At 44.0% G+C, this 10,150-nt stretch overlaps 1 protein-coding gene across 2 annotated transcripts; it reads right to left on the bottom strand.

Annotated features, from left to right (window-relative positions):
- Positions 1-1,815: 1,815 nt before the first annotated feature.
- Positions 1,816-8,897, bottom strand: LOC147641007 (uncharacterized). Of its 2 annotated transcripts, none has more exons than XM_086817239.1 (6): positions 7,245-8,897; positions 7,042-7,105; positions 5,289-6,704; positions 4,698-4,919; positions 2,290-2,460; positions 1,816-2,117 (listed from the first exon to the last, which is right to left on the bottom strand). In XM_086817239.1, the coding sequence occupies exons 1-6, from the start codon at positions 7,286-7,288 to the stop codon at positions 2,034-2,036; spliced, it is 2,001 nt and encodes a 666-aa protein (XP_086673365.1). In that variant the 5' UTR covers positions 7,289-8,897; the 3' UTR covers positions 1,816-2,033. The 2 variants fall into 2 exon arrangements, with proteins under 2 accessions (XP_086673365.1, XP_086673356.1); XM_086817230.1 differs by having other exon boundaries at positions 7,009-7,105; positions 7,245-8,881.
- Between the last annotated feature and the right edge of the window lie 1,253 nt (positions 8,898-10,150).

The following is a 10,150-nucleotide window of genomic DNA, read 5'->3' as shown; positions in this document are numbered from 1 at the left end:
CCTCTAGGCCTCAAAGATAGGTCACGTCACCATCAAAGGGGGGAAGTGCCAAAGTAGCACATGGGCCAAAGTTGCTCACAGCATATAGGGGAATGTAGAAAGTAAAAGGTCAAAGAAGACTTTGTAACCGACATCCAACCACCTTGAGTAGCCCAAAAATTTGGCAACAAGGGAGGGTGTTGAGAAATGTGGTGCCAAAGCCAAAGAGCATAAGGAAAATATGGAGTGAGTGTGAGTAGCCATATCACCAAGTGAGAATTATCCCACATGCAAGAGAAAAGCTAAGTTGTACTCTCCTCATATAAAAGGGACCATTTTCAAGCATTGGAATACAAGCACAGTATCGCACGTCTTTTTATGAGTACAAGTTTCCATCTTATAACCTAACTGAACTTGAGTCTAAACTTAATTAGCACACACTCATCACCATGAGTATTGTTCATTTTTATCCACCTTAGATTAGTATTATCATTAGTGTAAGATTAGTTTATAATTATGTGAATGTCTTGTTATTAGGAAGTTGTTTAGGAGAGCTCGATCCATAGTTTCAATAGAAGCTAGGCCTAGCGAATTGCTTGGTGGACAAGAAAGAAAGATAAGATGAAAATAATGTGTGTAGATTACAGGGGTCTCAATAAGTTTATAAACTAATAATAAATATCCTTTATTAGCAAGGGTAGATGATCTCATTGATCAACTTTGCAAAGCAAGATACTAGATTGGTCTAAGAATGAGCTACCATCATGTTAGGATATTTGAGGATGATGTCTATAAGACTTGTTTAGAACTATGCATTGACATTATGAGTTTTTAGTGTTGTTCCTACCAAAGAGAAAATCTCAGCTCTCTAGCTTGCTCAATCATTTGTTGAGAAGTTGTGTAGCATTTATGGATTGCCAATTAAAATTGTCAATGTGATTGAGTCCCTAAGTTCACTAGACTTTATTTTGAGGAAAGGAGACTTCTACCAAGTACAAATAGATCATACAAAATCATGGCTAGAAGCAAGAACAAAAAATCCTCATCCCAAAATGTAGGTTGATCTCAACTAACAGGGGGTACAAAGGTGTCAAGAGTCACGTGGGGGTCGATGAGATAATCCCACTCCCTCATGAAAACAGTTTGCTTTGCTACTTGTGTAGATATGGATGGTCCCTATGTACAAGCCCAACCCAATATGAAATGCATTAAAATTGGAGCCAAGGTTTGCAAGTAGGATCAGAGGATGATAGCAAGGATCCATGTGAGCACCCCCTGAGCTAGTTGTGATTTCACACATAGGGCCCGGGTCGTAGGGTAATTCGGTTTGATGAAAACCCTAATCTGGTCACAAACGAACTACTCAATTTTTTATTTTTATATTGTAATGCGAGATTTTTATTTGTACCAAGGAGTGTCTTACGGATGAGAGCTGGAAGTAAGACTCCATCATCAGACCTTACCGAAACAGACACACGCTTCACCAATTGCTCTACCGCACTGCTGGTGAACTACTCAAAATTCCCTGATTAGCGTTGTGATTAGCAGCAGGCACTCATTTTTCTTGTCATGATCAACCCTCTTCGCATCACTAATCACATTTAAGCACTAATCAGCTCGCAGTCAACTCGGTATCGTGGTGGCTAGATCCATTATTTTGATTATCTTGTTCTGTAGTCACAATTCCACCCGCATCGACCTCAAAAAAAAAATGGAAAGGAGACTGGATGCAATGCAGATTCTAGTATTAAGGAGTGTACTCATGTGGATAACACCTCCACCCCAATGGCAATCACAAGCTCGCTAATTCATCTAAACAGTTTGATTACTAGATTCAACAAAAATCATTAACAAATTATTAATTGCACACAAGCCCACACCAGTAAATGTTCCAGGGAAAAAAAAGCCATCACCAGCTTTTATATACACCAAACTCAAGCTGCATTTTTTAGTCTCCAAGTTTTTGCAATTAGTATTAGAAGTGGCTTGTCCCATATACACAACCCTATGAAAAATCGGTGTTTGCAAAGACTGTTTGAGTCAATCCAGCCATTTCATAGCATGTATTGTTTGCATCCTACAGTCTGCAGAAGAGCCGTCTTGATGTCCTCAGGCTCAACATCCTTTTCTGAAGGTTGCTGAAAGCACCACCAGAGGAATCAGCCTTGCAAGATTAAGCATTGCTAGAATAAAGAAGCACCCTATAAATGCATCGGAATTCAAATCTAACAAGGCAAAACCTTAGAAAAGGACCAGTTATGTTGAACCTTATGTCAAAACCTTAGGAAAAAACCAATTATGTGATTGTACCTCTGCCCGGAACACATCTAGAGCGAACCCATTGAAGCAACTGACTACAGCTTGTTGAATATCAAGGCCAAGCTCATCTAGCTTTTTCACTGTTGCAAGCAGCAAACCTGGTTGCTTGGAGCAAACCATGTGTATATTTAAAGCCCCACCTTCTCTCGTGTCCACCTCCACCTGAAATGAAGCCAGACTTAAGAAGAATTATCTTATCAAAAGGATTATGAAGAATCAATGCGCTCTAAAATGGTATTTCCTCCATAGAAAACCAGCATAGAGCTGTGAGTACAACAGCCATTGCAGTTTCAAAACCAGCATAGAAGTAGAAGTGTATGGCCTCGGTTCACGTGCCCATATCCATGATACTTTTCTTCTTTCACTAATGTCCATAGATGCTTTGCTCAACAAAAGCCTTACAGACAGTTGATCTAGCTTTGTGCAGCCCTCAACTTCACCTTTATTCAAAGGCTCCGGTCAAAAATTGCCAGCACTCTTGCCAAACCATAACCCTAATCTCTTAGGTGTCTAAGTAGTCAAGACCCATGCATTCTTGTCTGGGATTGATGTGCATGACATTCCCTTGGAAGTGTGGAGGAGACTCCCCCTGATGATCTATCCACGTGTCTTGACACACCTTTACATCTTCAGTCTGGATCTGCCACAGGATATCAGGATCATCTGATACGAGAGAACAAGGCAATGTCTCCACAAATTTGTGAGCATCTGCCACTATATTTTGCATCCCTCCCATACTGCAGGGCACTAATCAGCAGCTAGAGATTGAGCTCAGCACAGGAAATGAAGTTTGGTCTCTCATCTTGTAACAGTGGAGACACATCAGCCCTCGTTGCACCCTCTACTTCAGTCGCGCTTGAAAGCACTATTTTTGCTTTGCCTAAAGGCAACTCCTCAAGGGACAATGATTTGACCCTTTAGACCACAGTGCATATTGAGGGGTAATCAGAGTGAGGGCCTCTAGATGTCTAAATCAGTATGACTGGGATGCCCCCTTTCCCAGATGTTGGCATTACTAATCTCTATCTTTTTTAATTGAAGGGGAAATGAGATCATGGACATCAAATTTGCTGATGACACTGCAACCTTCTTGGAGGCTTCACACGGGACACTCTACAGTTTTAGAGCTGCATTGGGCATCTTTTATCTTGCTGCAGGTGCTAACATCAACTGGGGTGGACATGCTGAATTTTGGACCTTTAACAGTGAGCGGCATGTCTGGATAGGCTTTAATTGTATTCCAAACAAAACATATACCAGATAATGAGGTTGTCAGGTGCATATAAACATCACTCCTACAAGGAAATTGGCACCCCTATATAATCTGTTCGCAGTCACATGCTTCTTACGACAGCTTGGTTATTTCTTCTTGCTGGCACTTCTCAAGGAGTAGGGAAAGGCCTTCGGGAGGCCTTTCCCAGGAGGAAGATGGAGAGCTGGCACGACCCATCTTCCTCCTGGGAAAGGATGACCGATGGCCTTTCCCGGCCATCAAGGATGGGGGGAGTGAGAGAAGAAGAAATCAGTGTAGGCCACATCAGCCTCTGCAGAATCGATTCCTGATGAGATGGAGACAGGCAGATGGACCAGATTTCGACATCTCAGATTCTGCCTCTGATAATGACAGGCGACTGCAGCGGATTCTGACCACTCAGCACTGCAGAATTTAATGAGTTTGATGGCTACATGCAGGTGCCCAGGATTGGATTTCTGAAAAATAAGGCCTGCTGATTGGACGGCCCTGATCCCCCTCGGATGACCCCATCCTTGACGGCCATATACAGGACAACTCCAAAGACTGATTTGAAACCAACTACCTCGATTCAGGCTTGATGACACTTTCCACTGGATTCCAAAGCTTGTGTCCACTGGAAAATTATCATACTTGCAAACAATGAAAAACAGGTTGGAGATTGTTGATCCAGATATGCAAAGCAGAGCACTTTCATCATAACTCATTGTGTGTGGCCTTCTTCCAGGAGGTCAACCTCAAGAAAGTTCCTTACCCATCAAATTATGCAATGAACACCTTGTGCACCTGCAGGAGGAGCGCTGGACAGCAGTATGCAGCAGCATTGCTATCAAGAGCAGGCAATTGGGCAAGTTTTTGGTGGACAGCCATGGGCAGGGGCGTACAGCATGGCCAAACAGCCGGTCAAAAATGAGCAGTAAATCAAATGGGCATCCATAGCCCCCACATGTTCTATGAGGTTCCTGCAGATGGCATTCTAAATGCTATTCGTGGTACAGGTTCTCCATTTCTGTGTAGGCTGTTTACACTGCATCACTCACCAGCCGACTCAGCATGACAGATTATTGGGAGGCCAGCAGCATTTGACTTCAAAGGACACAAAGAAAGATACAAATCCAGCCATGAAAAGAGAAAGCATACAACACACCTTAGGAGGCGGCCCTTCTGGGCCCTCCATCAATGTAGAGAACTCTTCTTTGACACAAGCACCTGTGCTGGGTGATGTACCCATCGCAATAATGGGAATGCAAGGAAGTAAAGTCGAATCAGCACTCAGTGGTGACTTAAGCTCCATCTGAAGTTCATTGATCTGTTGCAGTAGATCTTTCAGGTAATCAATAGCATCACCAAGGATTGAAGCCCTATCCATCTGCAGCAATCCATATTAATTTTAGTTTTCCAAGTCCTACATCAACAGATAACAGGTGATGCAGGCTTGGGCCCTTAAGGCTTACACATATAACCTACCCCCAGCCCTGCTGTCAGAGGATCTGATGACAAGGTGGAAGTTGTTTCTCATGGACAGGCAATCAAGACTGTACATAGCCCGCCCGTCTGTGTTCTACAGGCTGTTGTGTAAAAAGCCCTTACTATACAGGTTCACACGTGCACATACGTGTGCACACACATGTATGTAAATCTATCTGGCCATAATTTACCTAAAACCCTCTTACTTGACATGCATAATTGACTAGCCATCACCACTTGATGCTAAATTTTTGAAGCACGGAAGATGCACCTTGGAGATCTTAGGCACCACTGATCGAAGAAGGTAAAGGCGTTCATTCAGCTTTTTCCGTCTCCTTCGCTCTGCATGAAGATTCTTAGCAGGTAGGCCCTTCTTACCCTTCCCTGCTTCAGCAGATACCGTACTTGCCTGCACTTGGATTAGCTCATCAAGCCCTAAACCATCATCCCCATCATGTATCATGGCATTGCCGTCTCCCATTTCATCCAAATTATCTTCTTCTTCTTTATCAATCTCAAACTCAGAATTGTGACTGAGTGTTTCTATGTTTGCTTTGCACAACTGGCCACTCTTCGCCTCTTGCAGAAACTGCGAGCCTTCTGCTTTGAGGAATGAACCCCTTTCCTTCTCGGGCACATTGGAGATCTCATTAGAAAACAAATCCTTTGGCATGGGGGCTAGTGACGCCCTCTGATTTTCCTCGGTATCAGTCACGGCAGACAACTCAGACGTGGCAATCTGAGATGCCAGCTTTCTATACAAGGACACTCCGCCTGCCATCAGGGGGGCGTTTGGCCCGAATACTCGATGGTGGGATGGCAAGCCAGAAGATAGACATGCCGAACCAGCAGCCCCACTTTTCACCATACTGCTGCTAACATAATCAATTATGTCTCCTTCTATGAAGCACTCAAGTGCCTTTGGCCTCCAGTTTTGCTGTGAAATGTCGCTCTGCCGGCTGACAATACTGGCCACAGACGGAGTGAATGGGACCTCCTGACTGCCAAAGAATCCCTCTGGGAGTTCTGTAGACATTACTTGAGACTTCATTATTGGATTATTTTCACCAACAAGTGGCCAAGAACCAAAACTGAAAGCATCTAAAGATGAGCCCCTAGTACTATTGAATGCAACATTCCCTGATTCAGTCAAATACTTGAGAGAGGCTTCACTGTTGGTTTGTGCATTCAAACCCGGGTGTCCACCCAATTCACTGACTTCACCAAAATTAACGGCCAGCTTAGTCAGATCTGCACATCCTACATTACCTACATTACCTGCAAACTGGCCTTGTATGTTCGTGTCATCAACTACTTGCTCCAAAAACCTGTTCCTGTCCTCAACAAAGAAGTTTAACCCCCTATTCTCCATACCTTTCAAAGATGGCATAAAGGCACCATTAACATGGGCTGCAGCATCAACCATACTCAACCCTGCAGTATGATCTAACTGCTTCACATTAGAATTGATAGAAGTTGGAGCCCCTAACAAGAGAGACTGCATGTAAGCTTGCTTGGGGTGCAGTATTGATGATGACGACGACAACAAAGAAGAAAAAGATCTTGAGGTTGATCCACAAGCATACAGGATATCCTTTAAATCAAGCCCACACGTATCACGACCGTTCACGGGCATATACCAGCTTTCTTCAGAAGCAACCTTCTGGAAAAGAGGAGCAGCATTCGTCTGCATAGGACATCAAAGCAAACCCAATGCATGTTATTGAAGGGAAACAAATGCAGTTATTTTTCCAAAACCCTCACATCATGTGCACATGCAGATGCACACCCCAATATAGGAAAAAGATGCAGTTATTTCACCAACACCCTCACATCATGTGCAAATGCACATGCACACCATGAAAACTCAACAATAAACCCCTGAAGGGTCTAAGCTCCTAGTCCTCTAGATTTATTTCATTCCCAGTGTCAGGCATTGCCCCAATTATGCACATTCTCAGATTTTTTGATCAAATAATGCATCATCTTACCACAGGAAATGGCTCCTGGGGGCAAGGATTTACCCTGTTGGAAGCATGCCACCATGAAGAGGCCACTTCCGAGCCAGTATCACCAACTTCCGACTGCCTGCCAAGGTGTGAAGAAGAAAGTAGTGAGTAAGCCGCCAACGCTGTGGAACTAAGCTATGCCTTAAAGCAAAAGCTGGGAAACCCACTATCAGAAACACACACATCCTTATGATCAATGATGATAGAGAAGCATATACCTGATATCAGTCGAGGAGTAATGGAGGCCTGTCTGGAGCTGCATGATGGTTTATGTGGTGTAGTGGAGCTGTGTTTTTCTGATGGAGCTTTTTTACTTCAAAGTAAAGGTTGACAGGCGAATATATTCTTCACCACACATGCCATGGGGAGCTTGTGGTGTGGGCAGAATGATTGGCGGGTTCAGATGAAAAACCAGCTGAAGCAAAAAAATTACAGGGGGTAGGTTGAAGAAAAGGGGGAACCCACATGGAAAACTTTTGGTCACAGAGAGCTCCCAAGAGAATGTGTGTATGTTTGTGTGTGAGTTGTGTGTGTGGTAAAACGAAGAGAACGTGTGTGTGTCTGTATGTGTGTGAGAGTGGTGTGTGTGTGGTACAAGGAGCTGCCTAGTGTGCGAACTCCCAAAACGAGGACAAACAGAGCATGTTGGCCATATCATACATTTTACAGGAGGAGTGAGATTCCTTTCTTCAGCACAAAACAGGGGGCTGTTTCCCCCTTGTCTTCAAAAAACGTTATGAATGTTTCTGACATTGGAATACGCAATTGCTTCAGAAAAGATGTGGGCGCAGTAGCAGCTAGCCCTAGCTTTAGCTATGGCGTTAAAGAAGCTCCCCCCAAATTTCTCAGAACCCGCTTTTCAATACTCAAATGCGCCCACAAGCTCCAATTTCCCTTCTGTCAGTTGAAAATAAGGTTTTTTTACTGCTAAATCTTCTTCCCCCTGTAGCGAATTCGCGCTACCTATGACCGTACGATTCTTGTTTACTGCTTAATCGCCGCTATAGTGTCAACCAAGATCGCAATCCATCTGCTAATCTGGATTCTATGACCAGCTATCGTGCCACAAGGCTTAATTGCAAACTCTCACTAGTAGCTTTGGTGTACTGTTTGCTGCTAATCGCCCATAATAAACACCAGACTTTCTGAAGACGATCGCCCACAATGCTTACTTCACTAATAAGTTTAACCAGAGAAGAACCCATCATAACCGATGAGAAACTGTGGGTTTTGAGACCAGCTATGATGTCAAAGAGCACAATTTCAGCTCAATTGCAGTAAGTCCATCATCCAGTTAGGGCTCCTGAGAGCAGCCATGAAGAAGCAGCTCAATTTCCCTAATAGCTAAATTATGCCTTTATTTGCCTACTTTAAAGATTTTACTCTACAACCACGGCATAGCCAGTTCCAGCTATGCCATCAAGAAGCTTTATTCTCTCTGGACCGAGAGGAACCCATCAACTGCTGTGTAGAGGCTTTTACTAGATCAAGAAGAACCCATGAACGAGAAACACAGAGGCTACATGTAGCCAGGGTTGCTTTTTTGCTTTCTTTGGACTTTGTGCAACGTGCAGCAGGCAAAAGGAAGTGAGACAAAGGGCGTTTGTCTGTGTGTCCGAGTGTTTGTGCACCAGTAGCAAGAGGAGCACGTAGTAGTACGGCTCCCGCACGCATGTCCTTCTCGCTCTCTCTCTCTCTCTCTCTCTCTCTCTCCCTCTGTTGCAATTTATTCTTCTCTACCTTGAGGAGCAAAATTATGCACCCACTAGTTGGACGTTCTTTGCGCGTGTGTTTTTAGCGTGCACAGGTGTTGCATGCCGTTTTAGGCTTGCACCTCGAGACCCCAGGACTTCTTCTTAACCAACCCACCACAATGCCCGCGTGTGTGACTTTTATACATATGCTTTGGAGGAGCATCACCTAGTCTCTCAAATGCACCCTTGTCCTCATGCATGCACCGTTTCCATGATGTGCTCGATGAGTCGATTTCATGAAACAATACACAAAGTAGGTGTGGTGTGTATATGAATGCATACAACATGTGTGGCATCATCCATTTGACATGCGGTCGTGACATGTCATGTGGGTGATTGACATGCGGTCGTGACATGTCATGTGGGCATCACCCACATGGCATGCACATTTTCCACCGTCCGCATGACACGCTCAGTTTCATGAAACAATAAACAAAGTACATGTGAATATGAATGTGTGCTTCATCCACACAATAAGGCCCCAAAACGTTTTTCTGTGATTGTACATGAATTAATTAATCGAAATCAACAAGCCAACCTTACTGAAGTTACGGGTTGACCTTTTGTTTGGAAAAACAAACCTACGTATGTGAATCTCCTAAAATCTAGTACCTTCTAAATAGCATGTTTGAAAACCTGCATTTCTGGAAGACTCTTCCTCTCTCTCAATACATGCATCCCGGCTTTCCACAGAAGCCAGATGCGCATCTCTCTTACCTCTTTCTCTCTACACACTAGGGCTCTTCATGTACAGAATCCAGGAAGCCAACCTATGATATCTCTCTTTCTGCCTTGCGCCACCTCTCTCTTTCTCTCAGACATCTTGAACTCGAACAGTCTCTGGCACCCTCTCTCTCTATCGAGCAGGGTTCATGTCTTCTAAGGGTAGATGCTGCTAGGGTAGCGGGTCTATGTTGTTGTGGTGGGGGAGGCGACCCACCGCCTAGGGGAAGCAAACAAGCGAAGGTGAGCTGTTTTGCAGGTGTGGTAAGCGGCCAAGGACGAGGTGAGCGCAAGGCGAGAGAAACTAACCTTAGTAAAAAAAATTAATTAAGTGGCCACGTAAGTAGCCACTTAATTAATACTACCAAAACCAAATGTAACATGTGGGCAGCAAACTCACATGGCATGCACATTTTCCTGAAGTAGTATGCGTTTAGGCATAGCCTTTTCATGAAATGCAAGGTAGCAAGGTAGCAAGGTGTCTAGACTCCTCCATTCCACATCACCATCAACTTCCTCTCTTTGCAAGGTAGAGTGCCAACAAGCTCTCTGCAACTAGGCTTGGTGAGCTTGTTGGTGAATAAAATTCCCCAATTTCAAACCCTTGTACCATAGCTTCATAAAAACTCTTTAAAAAGCTACATGTG

Source organism: Cibotium barometz, chromosome 2, assembly GCF_041138505.1.
Source record: "Cibotium barometz isolate CiBa-2024 chromosome 2, ASM4113850v1, whole genome shotgun sequence".
Lineage (NCBI taxonomy): Eukaryota > Viridiplantae > Streptophyta > Polypodiopsida > Cyatheales > Cibotiaceae > Cibotium > Cibotium barometz.
This window is presented reverse-complemented; position numbering and strand designations above follow the sequence as displayed.

Coding starts and splice junctions, on each gene's coding strand:
- LOC147641007 (XM_086817230.1), bottom strand. CDS start 7,288: ATGCAGCTCCAGACAGGCCTCCATTACTCCTCGACTGATATCAG. Junction 2,461..4,697: donor CAGAAGGGCCGCCTCCTAAG/GTGTGTTGTATG, acceptor GCTTCATTTCAG/GTGGAGGTGGACACGAGAGA. Junction 2,118..2,289: donor TAGATGTGTTCCGGGCAGAG/GTACAATCACAT, acceptor TGGTGCTTTCAG/CAACCTTCAGAAAAGGATGT.